Source organism: Panicum virgatum, chromosome 5N, assembly GCF_016808335.1.
Source record: "Panicum virgatum strain AP13 chromosome 5N, P.virgatum_v5, whole genome shotgun sequence".
Taxonomy (NCBI): Eukaryota; Viridiplantae; Streptophyta; class Magnoliopsida; order Poales; family Poaceae; genus Panicum; species Panicum virgatum.
In genome coordinates, this window is record NC_053149.1 from 52,677,733 (window position 1) to 52,700,721 (window position 22,989).

Genomic DNA, 22,989 nt, shown 5'->3' on the forward strand with positions numbered 1-22,989 from the left:
ATGGGGAATGACGCTAAAGATATCTTGCAGAAGATAGCCTCCAGGATTAGTTTAATCGATAGTTGGCCTCCCCACGGCCAGCCCGCGCCTTGGGAGCGAAGCATGAGCCTTGACAAGACCAAGCTTGACAGCATCTTCAGATGCCCCGATGATAAAAAAGGGGAGCGGGCGCACATGGGACAAAATCCATCTGCGCGCTGGCTCGATCTCCCTCGCTCGTCCATTAATTAGTTTATTTATTATACTCCTGTAGAGAAATCATCAAGGCCATTGTAGCCAGTGGCGGAGCTACAACTTGGCACTGGGTCTGCCGACCCCAACAAACTTAGAAGATTTTAATGGTCAATCACTGTAGATAGTTATCAATTGTTATTTTGACCCGTCATATTTTACACAAGACCCCGGTGATCTGGCTTCGCCCCTGATTGTAGCGTACAGTAAAGCAGGCGATCGATTATTAGTTGTTACTTATCTCACCAGTAATATAATGCACGTACTTGCAGTGTTTATATTTGACCAGCATCCAGCGAGGGGAACCAATGACCAGCATGCCCCGGGGGCGTCGAGCTGCGCATTCCTTGGATGCCAAGGAAGCATTTTTTTTGGTAAAAAAAATCGAAATGCCTAACAGAAAGCATCGACGTCGTCTGCGCCACAGGAGTATAAACACTCCTGCATGATACATATACGCACGTGGCGGCGGCCGGGCATTATCTTACGGCGCCGATCGGTCACCTGACAGGGACAGCCTCCGATCGGCTGCCTCCAGCCCTCCACGGCAGTCACAGGTGTGTGCGGACTAATTTTGTGTTTCTGCCGAATAATAATAATTTAGAGGGCGTCGATCGCGTTGTCTTTTCGATCGACATCACGTACACGTATTGTCTTTGCCGAACAGATCCAGCTAGCTTATATTTCGTTTCCATCTTTGTTAAAGAAAACTTTAATTTAGTGAATTGTTTAGGTTTGCTCCTTATTTCGAGCTCAACATGGGAACAAATTATGCAGCTAGCTAGTGTTCCTGGAAATTATTAAAGGAAACGCAGAGCTCAATGTTCAAGACCCAGCGGGGATGTGGCGCACCATACTGTCCGGCCACCTTTTGTCCTCTTGAAGATGCTTGGTGAGAAAGCATATTCGAAATCTTTTCATTCTTTTTTTTCCTACATCGGCCAAGAAGTCAAACCCAAAATGGGACTAAGACATTATAGTATGATAAAAAAATTATAACCAAGTGCTCATATACGTGTCGTATTTGACCTGGCAAACTGATTAACATTGACGGACAAGCATTATTCCGCGCATGTTAGCACGCTGATCATCGTCCTCGCCTCCTCGGCATCTTTCTTTTTCCCAATTATTCTGCATACTACCCGCTGTCACACTCCCCTTTCTGCTACCGAGCTACCACTTCATTTCCTCTGACTTTTCTATACATGCTCGCTGCTCGGTCGTCTTCTCTTCTCCTTGCCGCGCAAGCTACTATCACCTCATCCTGACTTCTGCATTATGTTTTTTTCTGAATTGCCAAAACTACTCACATGCTGCCTAGATACGTGCGGGTCTTAGATACGTGCAACGACAGTGACATTTTTATATAAAAAATAGAGGTCTAATTCCATAGAAACCAGCACTCAAATAACAACCTTCTTTAAGACTATTATATAAGGCTATATGCCTAGGCATCACTCTGTTTCTGACCTAATAAAGAGATAAAATGATCAGGCTATGTTTAGTTTCCAAAAAAATTCAAGATTCTCCGTCACACCGAATTTTTGAATACATACATGGAGCATTAAATGTAGTTTTAAAAAATAACCAATTGCACAGTATAGATGTAAATGATGAGATAAATCTTTTGAGCCTAATTAGTTCATGATTGGACACTAATTATCAAATAAAAACGAAAATGCTACAGTAGCAAAATCCAAAAACTTTTGCGAACTAAACACAGCCTCAGTACGTTTTTGTAGCTTCTCCCTGTCACCCTGCAAGGATAAAATAGCTTTCCTATTTAATTACTTTATTTAGTAGCTGGTGACTACTAAATGACAAAAAGGTTAGTTCACCAAATCCACCATACAGGTCACAACGCTGTTAAAGCATGTGCAGTCAATTAGGATTGGGCGAGGGAAGCTTCACGGCTATATGACGCTTATAAAACACTGTATGTGCTCCATCTCGACCATACAACTCATACATGTCCATTCCTATTTTGTTAGATTATTCTGACCTGACTTTCGGTTGAAAATAGATTTTGGTTCAGCTAACGACTATACATGCAAAATACATGTCTCCGGGCTTTTCCACAAGGAAAAATAGAGTTTCAGAATAGGTTATTCGCATGGTCAGCATCGTGTCTCCAAAATGTAACATCAAAGTTTCAAACGACGGTGAGGGCGCTTTCATAAGGTTCACATAATCTTTATCATACGCTAGGAACAGTGAGTAAAATCGTTACTAGTCGAGCCTTGCTGCATTTATCGAAACACCCACCTTTTTCAGTTTAAGGAGCGATTTCTCAAGGGTACTTATATTTAAATACACTTTGTAATAACTACATTGATGCTCTTTCAATATCGGCAATCTAAGGGCCGCAAATAATAAAGTTGGGTAGTGAAAAAGATAGTAAGGGTGCACGTAGAGTGGCTTGTTGCAAAATTTTTATTGTCAAAAGGCCAAAAATAAGAAAATAGGAGAAAATAAGAAAGAGAGCCGTTTTCGTGTCTTGATCGGAGGCGCAGCCAACCCATGGTTAAGACCCAGGTCCCAGCGCAGAAATAAATAGTGGTACCTCGACTTTTTTTTGGATCTAGTTGAAAACCTAGCCAAAAACTCTAGCAACCTTACAACCGTTTGTTTTGTAGCGGCGCTGGAGCGACTTGAAAGCCGCCGCGGACTCGCCGTCCCCGTCCCTAGGCAATCAAGGTGAAGGCCCATAGGATGACAAGGTCTACGTTCATCTACGACTCCGGGAACGACTACGTCCTCCACTTCACCAACCAATGGACGGATCCACATCCCCGATTACTCCCGGTCGTATTCTAAGTTTTGATCATGTTGTCTAAGTTCGTGCTCATATTCTTTGATGCTAGATCTTGGTTAACTAAGTACTAAGTTAAATTTTAATTTCTATATGACCGAGTGGGTGCTAATGAACAAGTCGATCCTTAGTCAAATCATACAGGTATATCATTCCATCCATTACAAAATGTAGATTGTTTTAATCTACTTTTGTCCTAACCCAAACTTTTTAAATTTTGGCCAAATATACATGAATAATAAATACACTATCAACACATATTATGATGGATTTAGTTAAACCAATTTAATGATGTAGATATTTGTGTATGTATTCTATAAATTTGATCAAAACTAATCAAGTTTGACATAGAACAAAACTTAAACTTATATTTTATAACGGTGGAAATACGCGGTTATACTTGTTGTCTTGCTTGGTACGTGAGAGACAACTGATCGACAGCAAAGGAAGGTGTTGTCGAAGTGGATCCGCAGTGGGGGTCGCCGGCAGCTAGCAAGCTGTGTGCCCGTGGAAGCTGAGGTAGCGTGAACGCAGATTGGCGATGGGGGTAACGGCGCATGCTGCAGCCTACTTTCCCTCAACGGTGAAAGGGACGGGAGAACGGCGGGCGGGCTGACCTTAGAGTCCTTGACCTTGCGGGCTCGGCTCGGAGGATACTGGAGCCGGCATGTCTCCGTGTGCGGCGGTGTGGGACTGTGGGTCGTCGACTCGTCGTGGCTCACAGCTCGCGCATACACCCCCCGAGGTGCGCTCTCGGATCTCGATCGCCGGCTCCGTCCCGTTTGACCTGCCGACGTCCGCGCTGACGTCATACGCCTCGATTCTAAGCAAAAACCAGCGTCGCGTCGCTGAGATCGAACTCGTGGCTACTCGAGGGCGCCAGGAAGTGTACTGTCACCGGCATGCGGGCCCGCTGCTGGAGTTGCTGCTGCAGCCAGAGTCCAATGGACACACACTGACGCACCCATTTTGCAACAGAGGTTGGGCAGGCTTCTTGGCTACTGCCACCGACGAGGCCCCCCATAAATACCCTTGCGAAGTAGGCGCAGAGAGCCGTAGACACACCCAACCGCGAGCGATGCACGCCGCGGCAGCTCCGGGAGGGAGGGATGGCGAGGAGAAGAAGGAAGGAGAGAAGAAGGGGAACGGCGGGGGCGGCGACGCCGGCGACAAGAGGGTGCCGTTCACGGGGCTGTTCCGGTACGCCGACGGCACGGACGTCCTGCTGATGCTCCTCGGCACGGTGGGGGCGCTGGCCAACGGCGTCACGCAGCCCGTCATGACGGTCATCTTCGGCCAGGTCATCAACGCCTTCGGCGGCTCCGTCGCCACGGGCGACGTCCTACACCGCGTCAACAAGGTGAGCTTGCCGGAGCACCTCCGCCGCGCTAGCTAGCTCGCTCGGTGCTTGCCATGTATGGCCGCGGAGACAGCCGCAGCCGCGCCGATGTCAAGTCCCGTCTCATGGCGGTCTGATCTGACCGAGATAGAAAGCTCTGTTCAATCTTGGCGTTTGTGCTTTCACTGCCCCGGGAGAACGATGGGGCGCGTATCTTGACTTTTGGCGCCATTAGTCCTCTTGGTTTTTGTTCTCTGTTCATCTTTTTAATTTCTTTCAAATTTTTCTCTCCTTTTCTCGTTCTTGAATCTTGAGACACTTCCTTAGAATTCAAAATGATTCCAGGGCCCGTGTTTTGATAGGAACTTAATTAGTGACGTCCAATATCAACAAGATGTCTTTTAATTCAACTGCAGAAAATGCTTTGCATGCAAAATATTGCACTGCTCTTTCTCTGTTCATGGAGCAAATTGTTCTCATCTGATCAGCTATGAGTTTGAACTATGTTTTAATATTTTCAGACCAAGAGATCAAACTTGCCACGTTTAAAAGCATGAAACAGTCTTCCGGGTTACCAGCTTAGTACAACACTTAAGAAAAAAAAGACAACAAAGAACTCAACAACTAACTCAACGCTTTAGGGACCAACTAGATTTTTTTTCACATTTAATTTAATTCTTTTCTTGCGCACATTGTAACTTTTTTTTTCTGTCTCACACATGGGAGCTCACTTGTATATGATGATAAAATCTTCAGTCCCTCTACAATGTGCTTTTTCTGAAAGCTACCTTTCTGAAGTAGAAATATGAATGGATTTGCTAAAGACAGTAACTTGTAGGTTATTCTAGTTGATTGCAATTTGCATAATATAATAACTAACCACCACAGGTAATGGCCGGAATCTTTCCTGATCAAGGATCACTCACACTGTCAATTTTGTTGGTTGCATGTTCTTTGCCAATTGCCAGCTGTTTTTTATATGGTTCCTGAATAAAATAAAATTATGGCCAAATTTTGTTCAAATACTTCATTAAAATTCATTTCGTTACATTATATTCTGAGACACGAGTACATTTCTCACCCTATTTCTGCTCCACCCTACTTTCTTTTCAGGCAGTTCTGAATTTTGTCTACCTGGGCATTGCAACAGCTGTTGTTTCCTTTCTCCGTAAGTACCAGTTGACTTCGTTAACAATTTCATGTCCGCATGCACTCTGCATCACAAGCTGTCATTGCTGCTGCTAACGATGACCATCGATAGTAAAAGAGAATCTTGCATCACGTACAATGATAAGAGATGATAAGCTTAATAAAAGGAAGCTGGCCGTTATGCCGTATATACCAGCTCGCGCTCATACCAATGTTTCAACTTTCAAACATGAAAGTTGCCATCACGGAGCAGAGTCCAACTTTGACTTTGTCATATACTTTCAAAGAAGGGTACAAAAAATTTGTGTTCAGCAGTTCATAAGTGGATACATAGCCAACATGTTTTGAACTTCCATGGAAAGATATATATATATATATATATATATATATATATATATATGTGTGTGTGTGTGTGTGTGTGTGTGTGTGTGTGTGTGTGTGTGTGTGTGTGTGTGTGTGTGTGTGTGTGTGTGTATGGTGTTTGTACCTATAGAATTGAATCCGTTGCATTGTTTGTGCAGAGGTGTCATGCTGGACAATGACAGGAGAAAGACAGGCAACACGCATTCGATCTCTATACCTCAAATCTGTCTTGAGGCAAGAAATAGCATTCTTTGATGTAGAAATGACAACAGGGCAAGTTGTTTCAAGGATGTCTGGTGATACTGTGTTGGTTCAGGATGCCATTGGTGAGAAGGTAATAGATCCCTTCTATGAAAATGAAGACAGCAGAAGCAAACTTTCTGTTGATTACCATCACCAGCTTATATCAAAACTTCCACAATCTGACTCTTACAAAACTTTTCAGGTCGGCAAGTTCCAACAACTTATTGCGACCTTTATAGGTGGCTTTGTAGTAGCATTCGTAAAAGGATGGCTTTTATCTCTTGTCATGTTGGCATCCATACCTCCAATTGTCATTGCTGGAGGATTTGTCTCAAAAATGCTCTCTAGAATCTCTAGCAAGGGGCAAACATCATACGGCGATGCAGGAAATGTAGTCGAACAGACGCTTGGGAACATTAAAACAGTGAGTTCAATGCACCAAGTGATTGAATTGTGACAAGTACAAGAGAAATCTCTACATTTTCAATATGGCATGCACTCACCAGTTTTCTTGTGGCTACATCTGCAAAACAGGTGGTCTCGTTCAACGGTGAGAAGCAGGCTATTGCAACCTACAATAAACTCATACACAAGGCATATAAGGCAGCTGTTGAGGAAGGAATTACAAATGGTTTTGGCATGGGTTCTGTTTTCTTTATATTTTTCTCAAGCTATGGATTAGCCATATGGTACGGTGGCAAGTTGATTCTTAGCAGAGATTACTCAGGAGGAGACGTCATCAACATCTTGTTTGCTATAATGACTGGGGCAATGTGAGTTTCTTTAAATCAAGATAAAGGAATTCCTACGATGATCCATGTTGCATGACTGGTGGTGTTGATTTCCAACGTTTTATGCAGGTCTTTAGGTAACGCAACACCATGCATGGCAGCCTTTGCAGAAGGACAATCTGCAGCATACAGATTGTTCGCAACAATCAAGAGGAAACCAGAAATTGACCCTGATGACCCAACCGGTAAGCAGTTAGAAGACATCAAGGGTGATGTTGATCTAAAGGATGTGTACTTCAGCTACCCAGCAAGACCAGAGCAACTAATATTTGATGGATTCTCATTACATGTGTCTAGCGGCACTACAATGGCTATAGTTGGGGAGAGTGGAAGTGGCAAATCAACTGTGATAAGTCTTGTAGAGAGGTTCTATGACCCACAGGCTGGTGAAGTTTTAATTGACGGGATTAACATTAAGAGTTTGCGACTTGATTGGATAAGAGGGAAGATCGGTCTTGTTAGCCAAGAGCCGTTGCTCTTTATGACATCTATCAAAGATAACATATCATATGGAAAAGAGGACGCAACAATTGAAGATATCAAAAGAGCAGCTGAGCTTGCTAATGCAGCAAATTTCATTGATAAATTGCCCAACGTATGCCACAGATCCAATGAAATAACTCCTGTAAATCCTATATCTTATATTATAAGCTCAGTGGTAATATTTCTTCTGTTTCTCTAATATCAGGGCTATGACACAATGGTTGGCCAACGAGGTGCTCAGCTCTCCGGGGGCCAAAAGCAAAGGATCGCTATTGCAAGAGCAATAATTAAAGACCCCAGAATTCTTCTGTTAGATGAGGCGACTAGTGCATTGGATGTGGAGTCAGAGCGGATTGTTCAAGAAGCGCTGAATAGGATCATGGTGAATAGAACAACACTAGTGGTTGCACACCGTCTAAGTACTGTGAGGAATGCTGATTGCATATCAGTTGTTCAACAAGGGAAAATTGTCGAACAAGGTTAGGATCCCTTTTCCATTGTGCATAGTTCATTTGCATTCATTACATGCACACCATGTTTCAACTAAGCTATCAATTCCTTGCATCAATAAATATTTCACAGGTCCCCATGACGAATTGATAATGAATTCTGATGGTGCTTATTCTCAACTTATTCGTCTGCAAGAAAGCCAAGAAGAGGAAGTTCAGAAATTAGATCGGCACATGTCTGATCCAAGATCTAAAAGTAGAAGCCTCTCATTGAAGCGGTCGATAAGCAGAGTTTCCGCAGGAAACAGTAGTCGCCATTCTTTGACGCTCCCATTTGGTATGCCTGGTTCAGTTGAGTTGCTTGAAGGAAATGATGCAAACAGGGAGAATCAGAAAGAACAGGTTAATGATAGAGAGGCCCCTAAGAAAGCTCCTATGGGACGGCTAGCTGGCCTAAACAAGCCAGAGCTACCAATTCTTCTGTTAGGAGCACTAGCAGCTGGAGTCCATGGAGTGCTTTTTCCAATGTTTGGTCTACTGCTCTCCAATGCCATCAAAACTTTCTATGAGCCGCCTCATGAACTAAGAAAGCATTCAAGCTTTTGGGGTTTGATGTGTGTTGTGCTGGGTATTACATCGATAGTATCAGTACCAATGGAGTATTTCTTATTTGGAGTAGCCGGGGGAAAGCTTATTGAGCGTATTCGTGCCTTGTCATTTCAGAGCATTGTGCACCAAGAAGTTGCTTGGTTTGATGATCCAAAAAACTCCAGGTACCATCACTGTTTTCGAAGTATTATTTTTTTTATTTCTACTTAAGGGATTGTGCAATTGATGTACTAATGGTCAAGTTGTATCTTACAGTGGAGCGCTTGGTGCAAAGTTGTCAGTTGATGCTCTGAATGTCCGACGATTAGTGGGTGATAACTTGGCCTTGTTGGCTCAGGTCACCTCAACACTAATCACTGGATTTGTCATTGCTTTTGTGGCAGACTGGAAGCTCACATTGATCATCCTTTGTGCAATGCCACTATCGGGTGCTCAAGGTTATGCACAAATAAAGTTCTTGAAAGGCTTCAGTCAAGATGCCAAGGTAATATATGTAAAAAAAAAAGGCTTCAGGTTCTTCTTGTCAATTTACAAAATATGAAATAACAACTGAAACTAAGATCTGTGTTTATTTTTCAAACAATCAAGCTAATACTTGAACTCATAAAATTTATGACATATCATTGAGGTTTCGAATTACATAAGAATAATGATCACCATAGATATCATTCTTTCAATACATGCTGAAACACAATGTATTGTTGTTTCTGCAGATGCTGTATGAAGATGCAAGTCAAGTGGCTACTGATGCAATCAGTAGTATCAGGACAGTAGCTTCTTTCTGTGCTGAGAAAAGAGTCATGACAATCTATGATCATAAATGTGAAGCTTCAAAGAATCAAGGGGTCAGAACAGGAATGGTCGGTGGCCTTGGTTTTGGTTTCTCATTCATGATGATGTACCTTACATATGGTCTTTGTTTCTATGTTGGAGGGCAATTCGTGCGTCATAACAAATCTAGTTTTGGAGATGTTTTCAAGGTTAGGAAATGCATCATTTCAATAGTATTTTTTCCTTCAACTTCTTATTGAAGATTTGAGTTTAACACATGTCTTGCAGGTTTTCTTTGCATTGATGATGGCAACAATTGGCATATCTCAAACAAGTGCATTGGCTTCTGATTCTACGAAGGCAAAGGATTCATCTATCTCCATATTTGCTTTATTGGACCGAAAGTCAAAAATCGATTCAGGCAGTGATGAAGGTTTGACATTAGATGAGGTCAAGGGTGACATCGACTTCCGACATGTTAGCTTCAAGTATCCGAGCCGTCCGGATGTTCAAATCTTCAGTGATTTTACCCTGCACATTCCCTCCGGAAAGGTTAGCCTAACATCTCTCTGCAACGCCATGTCTTCTAATACTGATATAATTAGCTGCTTACTCGGTTACTCTCTTGAATCTTGATGTTTTTATACAGACTGTAGCACTTGTGGGAGAGAGTGGCAGTGGAAAATCAACAGTTGTTTCTTTGCTGGAAAGATTCTACAATCCTGACTCTGGTGCAATCTCATTGGATGGGGTAGAAATCAAGAGCCTAAAAGTCAATTGGATAAGGGACCAAATGGGGCTGGTGGGCCAAGAGCCTGTGCTCTTCAATGACACAATCCGCGCCAACATAGCTTATGGGAAGCATAAGGTGGTCACTGAGGAGGAGATCATCAAGGTTGCAAAAGCAGCCAATGCGCATGAATTCATATCAAGTCTTCCCCAGGGGTACGATACAACTGTTGGAGAGAGGGGGGTTCAGCTATCCGGTGGCCAGAAGCAGCGGGTGGCCATTGCACGGGCCATACTAAAAGATCCTAGGATTCTTCTTCTTGATGAGGCAACAAGCGCCTTGGATGCTGAGTCTGAGCGCATTGTGCAAGATGCCTTGGATAATGTCATGGTTGGCAGGACCACAATTATTGTGGCGCACCGCCTCTCAACGATCAAAAGTGCTGATACTATTGCAGTACTCAAGGATGGTGTGATAGTGGAGAAAGGAAGACATGAGACACTGATGAACATCAAAGATGGATTCTATGCTTCACTAGTTGAACTTCGTTCAGCTTCATCGTAGTACCTAGGTTAAGAATTTTGTTCCAATCACTAGGCATTGTACATCTTCCTTGATTCTTCTCTTTGTTTTTATAGTTCTTGTGTGCTATGGATTTATTAGGATTTACAGAAGAATTTTCAAGAGTAAACTTTGCATCACTGTAAGCATTTGGTTGACAATTTGAACGGCGGACTCCATGTAGATATGAAAAGTAGTGGCTCTGTCAATATCAACTACTCATCCCCGAAATACAAGGGACTATGGACATGTTTGGAAGGGTAGATTGGATCCTGATCCTTGTGATTTACCACAAATCTGAACGAAATCGTAATAATTCAAAACTAATGGTGCAGCAAGGTTTGGACGGAAACAAGTGGATGCAGGACATGTGGCCTCTAAATTCACCAATATTATTTATAATAAATTGCTGGCCATGAATACTCCACTTAGAGTGGCTACTCAATATAAATCCACGAAAAAAAATCCCAAGGAAGATTTTCCATGAGCATTTAGAGTACTCCTCATACAATTGCCCATCAAATCATTTACTAGAAATTCTGAGCTACCTTAAGCAACCAGAGGAGAAGATGCCAAACATACCGACGCACGAACAACGTCATGGTTGGCAGGTCAGCGACTCCCTGCGCACCGAAGTACCATGCCCTAAACAGCGCCCAGGTTCGGCAGGCGATCCCGCGGCCATTGCAGCGCTGCAGCATCGGCGAGCCGCTGCGGCCGCTGCTCGATATCCGCTACAATGAAGTGGAGCACTCCGCCAATCGCAGCCGCCCCTAATCAGGCAGCTAATTCCGGTCCCGTGCGCCTTCTTCTTTATCAGGGAATCAGAGATGACTCGGTGAGCTCGACCACCATCCACCTGGAACTAAACATCTTCTTTAACAGGGACGATTGAGGTGGGGCAGTGGGGATGGAGTAGCCGGGCGGGCATCGGCGCGGAGAGTCGCCCGGGCGGGGACCGGCGGAGGCTCGGCCGGGAGGGCCGCCCATGCGGAGTCGACCTGCGACCGTGGCAGGCGCCTGCGCGGGGACGGGCTGCGGCTCGACGGCGACGCCCGCCCGGGCGGGGACAGGCAGAGACGGCAAGTGGACGCCCTCCCGGGCGGGGAAGAGCGGCGGCACGGCGCCGACGGACGGGGACTGCCACCGACTGGGCGGGATTCGGCGATGGGGATGACGGAATTGATTGGGCTCGTGGGTGCAGATAGGCGGGGAAGGTCAGAGACGTCGATCTATCGCGGGCTGTAGCACGAGCCGGCGGCGGATTGTGTAGGGGGCGGCGGCGGATGGAGCGGGGGCCGGCGGGGAGAGGAATCGCCCCTCCGTGCAAGTAGGAGCGGGGAGGGAGTCTCGAGGCCGAGTGGAGATGACAAAATCGTAATTTTACAGCCACTTTTTCTTTTTGAAACGAAATTTACAGCCAAGCCCAACTCCAGATTTTGGAATTTTCAGAATTCCAAATTCTTGCTCCTAGATCTAGACCAAAATCTACCTGTTTGGAAGCTGTCCACCTTCTGGATTCTGGATTCAAAATCCAGTGGCTAATCCAAAATCCAGATTTTAAGTGGTGATGTAAAATCAGATTGTAGGTAAAATCTATAGGTCCTGTTTGGATCACAGATTCTAAATCCATATCTCTCTATGCGGCGGAGCCTGCTCCTCTTTACGCTGCAAAATCCGCTCGAAGCGGCTCCAGGATGGATTCTGGGATTCTGAGAGTTGAGCTCAAAATCCATCCGAGAATCTGCTCGTTTGGAGGCCGATCAGATTATACGTGGATTTTAGATTCCGAGTTTCAAGAATCTCGGGGGTCTCCAAACGGGGCCTAAGTTGAGCTGGCGGTGACATATAAGTGCTATAGAGAGCAATTGCCGTTTACCTACCCGCAAAAAAAAATTTGCCATTTACGTAGGATGCCAAACAGAGTCTAAGTTGAGCTGGCAGTGATATAGAGAGCAATTGCCATTTGAAACTGTGGGTGCCCTAAGCATAGGGCTTCTCTGGAGTTGTCTGACCCTTTTTGTTTCTAGGGATTTCTTTTTAGCCGCTATCACATTAAATGAAATTTTACTATTTACGATTATCAAATAGAATATGTTTATAACACTTTTTTTGCATAGATAGGTGCTAATTCGTGAGACAAATCTAATTAGCCAAATTAATATATAATTTCCTACGATGATGCTACAGTAACTATCTGGTAATCATGGATTAATATGCCTCCTTAGATTTGTCTTATAGTTTAGCCGCAGGGTTCTGCAGTTAGTTTTGTAATTAAACTTCATTTAATACTTATAAATACCAAGATGCTCTTTGATGTGATATGACCTAAAGTTTAGCCTATGAATTCAAACAACAAAGCCTTATCTTTGGCTAACTTTGAAGACTTCCCAATTTCCCATAGCTTGTTTAGCCTGTAAGGCTATTTGCAATGGTGGCCCCTAAACCGGTACCGTAGTGGTTTTCTCCCCAAAAATCATCCGCAACAGCATCCTGTTTCCAGCCCTCGATTGTCCAGGGACGCCGTCCCCTCCCCCAAATTTCCGGGGGGGGGGGGGGGGGGCTTCTCCTCCGCTACCTCCTCCTTGTCGCTGCCTCCCCCTCGTCGCCGCCTCTCCCTCCTCGCCACCTCCCTCTCGCCGTCGCCGCCTCTCCTTCCTCGCCACTTCCCTCTCGCCGTCGCCGCCTTCCCCAAGTCCTCCACCAGCGCTGGCCCAGCACCGCGTCGCGTCGTGCCGCTCCATCCACGGCCCGCCGGCACCACCCGCCGCGCCCGTCCCTGACAGCGACGCAGCACCCACCACGGCGGCATCTCTGGAGAGCACCGGATCGACCCAATCGCCTCCAAAGTGAGTACCGTGTTGCTGCCCCTTTTGAAAACTTTCATACTCGAACAAGCACATATAAGATATGTGTTGATTTTGAAGGACCCTCCCACCTCGTGCAGTGCAGGTCCTATTGCCTTCTTTCTCGCTTCCTCGTCTGTTAATTTTGCATTTTTTAGCCATACCCTTGTGTAGGTGTCAGATTTTTTGCACATTCTTCTGAACAGCTTCTTGTTCACACACTTGCCTCCTTTATTAGAACTGTAACAATGGATTTCTGACAAAACAAACCTGATAAGTAATCACCCTTTTGGTCACAAGGAAATGAGTTGGTTCCATTTTCATTTTTAGGCACCAAATGTTCGTTGATAATCTGCAGGGGGTGGCCTTTTCTTTGTTGTGCAAACTTGTCTTATGTTTAAGGAATTGGATTAATTGAAATCGTGCCACAAACTTAGTTTGTTCAGGGGTTATGGTCTTTGGCAATCTGAAAAGAATGGGATTAAGTTAAAGCATTCAGAGTTATGCCATACGCTTTGTTTTTTCTGCCCCTAAACCAATAGAAGGTGATTTATAAAATTATCTGATTTCTTCGCTGAGTAACTGATGAGAGGATTAGTTGGAAACAGAAATATCGATAGTAATACAGTAGGATGGTTCTGCTTTGCATTGATCATCTTGCTCTTTCTTTACTATATATGTTGACTGCAATTTTCTTTGGAACAATGTAGGATGGATGATTTCTTTATCGATCTCAACAATGCAGCACAGGGTGTTGGCGTTGGAGAAGTTTCTGAATCTTCCATGAGCGGTTCTGCTTTCAAGGTGAGGGCAACAAGGAACAAGCAAACCAACTTCTCAGCGTATGAAGACAACATACTCTGCAAATCGGGGCTGGAAATTAGCTGCGATCCTACTGTCAACACCGGCCAGAGGAAGGAAGCCTTTTGGATTCGTGTGCTCAATAGATACAATTCCAAATGCGGCAGCTATCCGACGAGGACCCAAAAATCCATTATGAGTCATTGGGATCACATCAAGGCTGAAATAAGCAAGTTCTCTGGATACATGGCTGAGATGATCCGTTCCAATCCTAGTGGCATGTCGGATGCAGATAAGTCAGTGGCTGCTGCTGCTGATTTTGCTAGTGTGGAGAAGCACAATTTCACCCTCATGCACTGCTGGCAAATCATGAAGGATGAACCCAAATGGATGGAGCTCAAAAGGAAAATGGACACCCATCAAAATAGTGGTTCCAAGGAAAACGTCCCCCCCCCCCCCCCCCCAGTGTGCAGCGAGACATTTTCGATCTTCATCCCAAAAAGTCCTCATCAACTAGCCCATCAAGAAAACGTCCCATGGGGAGGGACACATCAAAACAAGCTAAGAAGAAAGCTGCTTCAGCATCCTCTGAGTGCGTGTCCAAGATGCATGACCTATCTGTTCAGAAGATTGAGTTATTCAAGGAAACAAAGGGTGAGCGCAAGGCCCGGCTCGATGAAATTGTTACTCTAGAGAAAGTGAAGGCAGAGGAAGCTCGCGAGCACCGCAAGAAGATGCTGGACATAGAGAGGGAAAAGGTTGGCTCTGGATAAGCAACGGCTTCACATGGAGGCTAAAAAGAAAGAGAAGAAAGAGGACGAGCGCATTTTGGCCATTAACCTTGATCAATGTCTACCCATACAACGCATGTAATATAAAGCGCTACAAGAAGATATCATTCAGAAGTTGATGTCTAAACATCATGGACCAACTCAATGAGGAAGTTGGTGGCAAATCATGTTGGTGTGCTGTGTAATAAGTCAGTGAGGTCTATGTAATCTGGGATCTTCTAAATACAATTGAATAGTATTATCATGCCAAACAATATATAGCCACTGAATTGAATAGTGAGGTCTATGTAATCTGGAATCTTGTTGTATGTAATCAGCTATGTGAACTGAAGCTATAATACAATGTGCAGCGGAATGTTTTCAGTGTTTGTGCATTCTGGAGAATGCATTTGTGTCAGGTTTATGAATTTGAGTGGATTTTGCATTGGCTATTCTGCATTTGTTTGATCTTATTTGTGTCAAAATGGAATGTCTGTGCAGCCTCCTTTTTTCCATTTGTGTCATTGGCATAAGCTACTGCGGCCATATGTATAAGACTATCCAGATTGAGTCATATCTTATTCGTACAGTTTTCTTCTTTTCTTACTTACAGGGTATAGTCTATACTGTTAGTTGAGATAATCGCCATGATTCAGCATAGTTGAAGTTTTTTTTGCAGATGAAAATCAGGTGTGCAGAAGAATCATTGGCATGTAATGTGGTCAGGCACTCAGAACTCAGAGGTCGAATATGGTGACAGCATTCAGTTGGATTTTATGCTGCATATCATTTTAACAAAAAGTAGAACCAGACACAGCTTTAATAGTTGATGAACACTGCTGCTTAAAAGTGTGAGAGAATTAGCCAAAATTTTAAATGCTGGTCTGAATGCATTCTTTTCACAAATGAATTCTTTTCTCCAGTATTTTCTGAGACAAACATGAATCCTGAATGTTCAAAAGGGTGAAATGACAGCCTGATCCGAATTCAGACTGGCCAATCCTGTGCCAGGTCCATTTTTTTTTCATTGCAGACTGTGCACAGTGCATGTGGAATCTTTCACCTGGAAAAGAACTGTAAGAGCGGATCAGTATTTTTGGTTCCAAATCTATCCCTAGTAAATTTTAGATTCTTTCATTCTGCAGAAAGTATTTTTTGATATGAACTTCTGGATGCTATTAGAAAATGAGGTTGCCTTGATCAGATTGACTGTCTCAGTTCTTCAACTGTCTGAAGAGAATAACTGTGATCAAATCCAACATCCTGACATGGATACAACATCTGCAGTATTAAAATATCCTGACACAACATCTGCAGTGAACCTAGACTGCCTTTGGACATGATCCAAGATGCAGGTTCAGTTATTTTGCTAGTAATATATATGAATTAAGATTATCACATGCTGAAATTAATTTGTTGTGCATAATGAACCTAAACCATACACTGAATCGTACACTGAATTATACACTGAATCATTCTAGAATTCAGATATAGATTTGTCATGTTCACATGAACTGAAAATTACAACTAAAGCAAAAGAAAAAGAAAAAACTAGGTTGAACCATATCGCATCCAGTTGTGCTCGATGAGATCCTTCTGAAGTTGGATATGGAGAGCTTGGTCACGCAACTTGTGATGTGCTGCTACAAATGCTTCCCGTTCCACTACATTTCCACCTGAAGGATTGACTTGTCTGCCAATGTTGTCGAAGTTGGTATTGATGGCATCAGACTTCTCATCCTCGACAATCATGTTATGCATGATAATACAAGCGGTCATAATATCAGAAAGCTGCTCCCTGTCCCATCCATAAGCCGGCCCACAGATTACTGCCCACCTAGCTTGAAGAACTCCAAAAGCTCTCTCAATATCCTTGCGCGCACCCTTTTGCACAGCAGCAAAACGTTGTGTCTTCCTCTCCATAGGATGGTGAACACTCTTGATAAATGCTGGCCAATCAGGGTATATACCATCTGCAAGGTAGTACCCCATGTCATATGTCCGTCCGTTGACAGTGAAGTGAATAGGAGGTGACTCTCCTCGGATATATGCTGAGAAAATAGGTGACCTCTACAGTACATTGATATCGTTGCAGCTGCCTGGAAGGCCAAAGTAGGCATGCCATATCCAAAGGTCATGAGATGCTACAGCCTCCAAGATCATGGATGGGTGCTTCCCGCGTCCAGTGAACATGCCCTTCCAAGTAGTAGTGCAGTTCCGCCATTCCTAGTGCATACAATCTATGCTACCAAGCATACCTGGGAAACCTCGTCTCTCACCCTCTTGCAGTAGACGAGCCACATCGACAGGGGTTGGAGAACGCAGGTATTCCTCCCCAAAGGCATCTATAACAGCACTGTAGAAATGGTTAAGAGCCTCACGAGCGGTTGACGTGCCAATTTGCACATAATCATCAATGGCATCTAACGGAAAATCATACGCCAGTATGCTCATTGCGGCTACCACCTTCTGCAAAGCACTCAATCCTAAAAGCCTAATACAATCCTCGCGTTGCTGGAAGTAGCTGTCCACATACTGAACTGCATTAAGAATGCGGATGAACACGTGACGCTTCATATGGAACCTGCAAGATAGAAAATGTAAGCAACATACACATATTGAGAGAAAAGACAATAATTTGACATGCCATGTTCTTACCTTTCACGAAACTTTTCAGGGGTGTAAATAAGATTGGCAGCAAAGTATTGGCGTATGATCCTTGCCTCTCCATCAGCACGTTCTCTGGGGACAAGCCGTCTCACATGTATTGAGCCGTGGTATGAGCTCTCTGCATCCATGGCTGACACCAGTGTGTATGTCGTCGTCGTCATCGAGAAATTCATAATTTGGGTTATCCTCAGCAATCAAGTAACAAACAAGGGCACAATCTTCATCCTCCATTGTTTGGTATATGCAATCATTGGGTATATACAATCATTGGGTATGCATCATATAGATTCATTATGATCAGTTCAGCTTCTGCAATTTAAAATAAATCTGCAGTAAGTATATGGAGACTATATTGGCTAGAAGCAAAGAATAGTTTAAAATGAAAGGTAAAGGCAAAAAATAGTTGAGGTAGATAGAATGATATTATTACACATTCACTTCAGGCCTCATCAACTGAATGTTTATTTCTATCCATTCCAAATCATATATTTCAGAGTTCATATTCGCTATGTAACCTTCAGCTAAAACCAAGCTTAAATTAGTGGTACAAAAATTTATTTATGCTACTGATTGTCTCCATATAGAAAGAGCAAGATGAACATTGTAGCCAACTGATTAGTTTAAACAATCAGTAAGCCAAGCTTAAACTTAATGAATCATGATAAGCCAATACAGCAAGTTTGGGAGGTCCAGTTCTTGGGAGGCTGGAAGTGGTACCCGGCGATGTACTGGGCTTTGGATTGTACAACAATCTTCTGCAAATACAGCAAGCTGGGGGTCGACGATGGGCGACGGAACGGCCGCCGCCTCCTCCTCCAGATCGAGCTGCCGCCGATGTGGGGCATCCTGGCAAGCTGCCGCCGATGTGGGGAGGAGCGAGGGCGTGGCTGCCGATGTTGGGAGGAGTGAGGGTGCGGTCGCCGGCGAGGAAGAGGGGGCGTGGCCACCGGCGTGGGGGAGGAGGGGCCGATCGGCTTTCGACGCTCGGCGAGGCGGCGGCGGCGGCCCGGTGCGTGCTGCAGTGCAAGGGGGAGCGGAGGTGCACGGCGACGAGCCGAGGACATGGGCGAGCGCAGGTGCAGGTGCAGGGCGAGGGCTCGGGCGCCGGGCGGCGGCGGCTGCGACGGGATGGAAAATTTACAAGGCACCGTCGCAATTGAGATAGCAGATAGAGGATGAAAAATTTACACGGTACTTAATATATTACTTTGGAGGGTGAAATTTAGAGGGTACCATTGCAGATAGGCTAAGGCTGCTCGCACTGGGAATGTTATCCCATCCACCACCCGCTCCTGCAGTACCAGTTTCCCGTTTTTGGAGCTGCAGCGGGTCCTCTACACGGTCCGCTATCTTTGCGGACGGGGCGGAGGCATTCCAAATTTAGGGCGGATGTGGTCGTCCGCTACACGGCGACGCGGCCTGGGCCCACCTCCGGCCGTTGCTCTTCCGGCTCCTCCCGCGCTGGGTAGCGCTCCGCCGCCGCCCGCCGCACCACAGCGCTCCGCCTGGAGATGGAGAAGGGGAGCGAGCAGAGGAGGGGCGACGACGCGCGCGCGGCGACCAGTTGCGGCGAGCAGAGAGGAGAGAGAGCTGCGTCGCCGCTGTTCTGCCCCGCCGCGCAGCCACTGCAGACGGAGTTCTGCCTCGCCGCCATGGCCGCCGGGTGCCCGTCGCACTCGCCGCCGCACTCGCCGAGGCTGCCTCGTCGCGGCGCTCCAGGGCCTCTTGGAGCTCGGCAGAGAGGTTCGCGGCCGTGGAAGATGCCTCGCCGCGGTGCTCCAAGGCCACCGCCGTCCGGTCGTCGGCTGCTGCTTGTTCGTCCCGCGGGCCGCGCCGCCAAGGAAGGAGGGCAGAGGGCGGCGCCGCCGAGCTCGAGCCCGTCTGCCGTCGTCCGGCCCCGGTCCGCCGCTGTTCGCGCCGGATCCGCTCAAGGGGCGCCGCCGACCGCGCCGAGGAGAGCCGAGCTCGAGCGCCGCGGGGGAGGGGCGGCGGATCCGGCCGCGCTCTCCGGCCGCCCTCGAGCCCCGCGCGCCGACCGTCCCGCGGGCCCGTCGCCGCTCCGCGCGCTCGCTGCCCTTGTGCCGCACGCTAGAGTTGCTGCTGTCGCTGTGCGCCGCCGGCCCGGTCCGATCCGCCCGATGCGGATCTCGCGGCGAGGGAGGAGGCGCCGGCAAGGGAGTAGGGAGGAGGCGCCGGCGTGGGAGGAGGGTGGGCCGGAGGAGGAGGCGCCATGGAGCGAGGAGGAAGGAGGCGCTGCGGAGCGAGGGGGAAGGGGCGGCGGGAAGGAGGTGGAGAGAGAGAACAGAAGGTATGGGGCGGGGGGAAATAAAAATTCCTTACGCGTGGGTTCTTACACTGTTAGTTGATATAGAGTCCTAGAGTACGAACGGGTGCAGAGAAATTGGATATAGAGGAAAAAATCTCGGTGATCAAAATGGAATATTCATTTTTAGAGAAGGGATTTAAAATATGTTACGAGTGCAAACAATCTAAGTAAGTAGCGAGTCCGCTGGGTTGCATGTCTGATGAAAGTGACCAGCGAGTCTTCTTTCAAAAACAAATAAAGAGAGGTTGATGCTTACAGCATCTCTAGTAATAGCCCCTAAATTAGACCCTCTAAATGTTAAATGGGGGCTGCCTCAATTTTTTAGGGACTTCTAAATTTGTTTCAACTCCAGCAATAGCCCCCAATTCCAATATATAATAGAGGGCTCCGTAGAGAACCCCTAGAAATGGAGGGTGAAGAAGAGATTTTGGAGGCCTCCCTAAAATAGAGGGTGAAGTAGAGGGTCTGTTGGAGTCTATTTTTTTGACTTAGCCCTCTAAACTTGGGATAGGGAGCTGTTTAGAGAGTCTGCTGGAGTTGCTCTTAGGGAGTGTTTAGTTGGTAAAATGAAAATTTTTGGATGTCACATCGAATGTTTGATCAGATGTCGGGAGGGATTTTCGGACACTAATTTAAAAACTAATTTCAGAACTCAATTGAAAACCGCGAGACAATCTTTTGAGATCTTTGACTGCATCATTAACACATGTGGGTTATTGTAGCACTTATGGCTAATCATGCACTAATTAAGCTCAAAAGATTTGTCTCGTCGTGTACATCCAAATTTTGTAGGAGTAGTTTTGTTTTTTAACTACATTTAATGCTTTATACATGTGTCCAAAAAGGGAGGCAAAAATTTATAGGGGGAAATTTTTGGCAACTAAACGGCTTATTCATTTCCACGGCGAGCCATGTCTGCCGCCGCTACACTCCTGACCCCCAAACACATACGAGTACAACGCCACACACAATGCCACGGTGACGACTGACGACCCATCTGTCGTGATGGTCTGGTGAACGCCCATGGCCGTCAAGCCGTCAACCGACACCCATCTGTTCCCCCACAGAATCAGCACCATGTCGCACCTTTACCTCGTCAAGCGCGTCTCCACTCGTCCACGAGCCCGGCCAGTGCGGCCTCCGACTCGCCGCCCTGGCGCAGGGCGTCGTGCGCCTGCCGCATGGCCGCGAGCGTGCGCTCCCGGAGCGCCCTCCCGCCGTCGGACTCCATGAGCCACCGCACCTTGGCCGCCACCTCCTCGGCCGCCACGAGCCCGCTCTCGCTGTCGTACCCTTCCACGGCCACGGCCAGCCGCATCTCCTCCTCCAGGAACACCCGGTTCATCCGCTGCTCCGCGTAGAGCGGCCACGCCAGCATCGGCACGCCCGCCATCACAGCCTCCAGCACCGAGTTCCAGCCGCAGTGCGTGACGAAGCCGCCGACGGCTGCGTGCGCCAGCACGTCCCGCTGCGGCGCCCACGACTTGACGACGAGGCCCCTGTCCTTGGTCCGGGCCAGGAACCCCTCCGGGAGCAGCGCGTCCAGGTCCGGCTCCGGCGACTTGTCGTACTTCCTCGCCGGGTCGTCGCTGGGCGGGGCGCGGACCACCCACAGGAACCGCTGCCCGCTGGCCTCCAGCCCCGCCGCCACCTCCCTGATCTGCTCCGCGCTGAACCGGCCGATGCTGCCGAAGCAGAGGAACACCACGCTCGCCTCCGGCTGCGCGTCCAGCCACGCCAGGCACTCCTCGCCGCCCTCGCCCAGCACCTCCTGCGACTTGATCAGCGGGCCGATGCAGTGGACGGGCGGCGTCGGGAGGCCGGGCGGCGTGCAGCGTCCCGCGACCACGGCCTCCACGGCGCGCCGCTCGAGCAGGCGGAACGTGTTGACGATGACGCCGTCGCAGCGGCAGAACTCGGCGCTGCAGCTCAGGAAGCCCTCGTAGGCCGCGTCGTCCCGCTCCATGAGCGGCAGGATGGCGTGCGTCGCCGGGAACGGCGGGATGCCCGGGACGCGCACGAGCTCCTCCCCCATGTCCTGGAATTCCGCCGCGGCCTGCGCGTGGAGCACCGGGAGGTACAGGAAGAAGGCCAGGACCTCGGCGCCGGAGGTGAAGAAGAAGTACCCCGGCACGCCGAGGTCCCTGGCGACCTCGAGCGCGACGCTGCAGAAGAAGTCGACGATGAGGGCCGCCGGCGCCGGGGACGCGGCGGCCAGGAACTCCCGGAGGCCCGGGTTGGAGGCGCGGATGGCCTCGAAGGTGAGGCCCTCGTGGTGCTTGGTCTTGACCGGGGCGAGTCGCTCCACCTTGGGCAGGCGGTGGAAGGAGATGGAGGGGCTGGCCGCGGAGACGCCCGCGAGGAAGGGGCCCGTGGCACCCGCGTCGTAGGGCGGGTCGATGACGAGGATGGTGACGGGCAGGCCCCGCGCGCCGAGGATCTGGCCGAGCTCGATCATGGAGACCAGGTGGCCCATCCCCGGCGACGGGTACAGCAGCACCGGCCGCCTCCCGGCCGCAGCTGCGGCGGCGCCGTCCTCCATCTAGTTTCGCCCCGGAAGATCTGCGCCTCGCTTTGGCAAGTGCGGCTTGGCGCGCTGGACACTGGCTGGACAGGACAGCGCGGCGGATGCGTATCTATAGGAGTGCGCGACGGCGACGGCGACGGTGGCCAGTGGACCCTGTTCCCAGCCTGGGAGCTAGCCATTGGCTGCGGCTGGGTACCTACCTAGCTCGTGGGGCCGAGAAAGCAACGCTTCGTCCGCGGCAGCTACCTCGCCGGATCCATCGAGCGGTGGGGGCGGCTTAGTCCAGCCACGAATTTTTGCATGCTAATTAAAATTATTAAATATAGATTAATGATGCGATGGGGCTGGTCCAGCAACCGAATGTACTTTTCATCACTCCGTTGGAGGAGCCTGTAGCACAGAGACAGAGCGAGCCACATGAAGTGGAACTACACAGCATGCCAGCCTTTGGCCCGTTTAGATCACTTTGCACTTTGATATTTTAAATTTTTAGAAAAAAAATCTTCAACATTTAAAAT

General features: G+C 47.6%; 4 protein-coding genes and 1 long non-coding RNA gene across 7 annotated transcripts; 3 read left to right on the forward strand and 2 right to left on the reverse strand.

Moving 5' to 3' along the window:
- The first annotated feature begins 3,979 nt into the window (after positions 1-3,979).
- LOC120675293 (ABC transporter B family member 11-like) lies at positions 3,980-10,671 on the forward strand. 2 transcript variants are annotated; one of them, XM_039956430.1, is made up of 12 exons: positions 3,980-4,403; positions 5,496-5,550; positions 6,053-6,228; positions 6,340-6,561; positions 6,672-6,910; positions 6,998-7,523; positions 7,617-7,890; positions 7,994-8,633; positions 8,725-8,953; positions 9,183-9,449; positions 9,529-9,792; positions 9,897-10,013. In XM_039956430.1, the coding sequence occupies exons 1-12, from the start codon at positions 4,122-4,124 to the stop codon at positions 9,993-9,995; spliced, it is 3,273 nt and encodes a 1,090-aa protein (XP_039812364.1). In that variant the 5' UTR covers positions 3,980-4,121; the 3' UTR covers positions 9,996-10,013. The 2 variants fall into 2 exon arrangements, with proteins under 2 accessions (XP_039812364.1, XP_039812363.1); XM_039956429.1 differs by having other exon boundaries at positions 3,984-4,403; positions 9,890-10,671.
- Positions 10,672-13,262: 2,591 nt separating this feature from the next.
- On the forward strand, positions 13,263-14,537 carry LOC120675450. Its single transcript, XR_005675359.1, has 2 exons — positions 13,263-13,380; positions 14,088-14,537. It is a non-coding gene; the product is annotated as an uncharacterized LOC120675450 (long non-coding RNA).
- Positions 14,538-16,348: 1,811 nt separating this feature from the next.
- LOC120675334 (UDP-glycosyltransferase 88A1-like) lies at positions 16,349-22,563 on the reverse strand. 2 transcript variants are annotated; one of them, XM_039956517.1, is made up of 3 exons: positions 21,037-22,563; positions 17,607-17,927; positions 16,349-17,532 (listed from the first exon to the last, which is right to left on the reverse strand). In XM_039956517.1, exon 1 carries the CDS (start codon positions 22,484-22,486, stop codon positions 21,041-21,043), a length of 1,446 nt encoding a protein of 481 aa, XP_039812451.1. In that variant the 5' UTR covers positions 22,487-22,563; the 3' UTR covers positions 16,349-17,532; positions 17,607-17,927; positions 21,037-21,040. The 2 variants fall into 2 exon arrangements, with proteins under 2 accessions (XP_039812451.1, XP_039812452.1); XM_039956518.1 differs by having other exon boundaries at positions 17,306-17,532; positions 21,031-22,563.
- On the reverse strand, positions 16,500-17,746 carry LOC120674924. Its single transcript, XM_039956022.1, has 3 exons — positions 17,607-17,746; positions 17,207-17,532; positions 16,500-16,921 (listed from the first exon to the last, which is right to left on the reverse strand). Exons 1-3 carry the CDS (start codon positions 17,744-17,746, stop codon positions 16,500-16,502), a joined length of 888 nt encoding a protein of 295 aa, XP_039811956.1.
- On the forward strand, positions 19,271-20,302 carry LOC120674925 (translation initiation factor IF-2-like). Its single transcript, XM_039956023.1, has 2 exons — positions 19,271-19,726; positions 20,297-20,302. Exons 1-2 carry the CDS (start codon positions 19,271-19,273, stop codon positions 20,300-20,302), a joined length of 462 nt encoding a protein of 153 aa, XP_039811957.1.
- Positions 22,564-22,989: the final 426 nt, after the last annotated feature.

Bases quoted from the DNA above. Each gene is read 5' to 3' on its own strand.
- LOC120675293 (XM_039956429.1), top strand. From the start codon at position 4,122: ATGCACGCCGCGGCAGCTCCGGGAGGGAGGGATGGCGAGGAGAAGAAG. The intron at 5,551-6,052 runs GTAAGTACCAGT...TTGTTTGTGCAG, and splicing joins AGCTGTTGTTTCCTTTCTCC to AGGTGTCATGCTGGACAATG. The intron at 6,229-6,339 runs GTAATAGATCCC...AAAACTTTTCAG, and splicing joins AGGATGCCATTGGTGAGAAG to GTCGGCAAGTTCCAACAACT.
- LOC120675334 (XM_039956517.1), bottom strand. From the start codon at position 22,486: ATGGAGGACGGCGCCGCCGCAGCTGCGGCCGGGAGGCGGCCGGTGCTG.
- LOC120674925 (XM_039956023.1), top strand. From the start codon at position 19,271: ATGGCCGCCGGGTGCCCGTCGCACTCGCCGCCGCACTCGCCGAGGCTG.
- LOC120674924 (XM_039956022.1), bottom strand. From the start codon at position 17,746: ATGGATGCAGAGAGCTCATACCACGGCTCAATACATGTGAGACGGCTT. The intron at 17,533-17,606 runs GTAAGAACATGG...TCTATCTTGCAG, and splicing joins CCTGAAAAGTTTCGTGAAAG to GTTCCATATGAAGCGTCACG. The intron at 16,922-17,206 runs GTATGCTTGGTA...ACTACCTTGCAG, and splicing joins TGAGAGACGAGGTTTCCCAG to ATGGTATATACCCTGATTGG.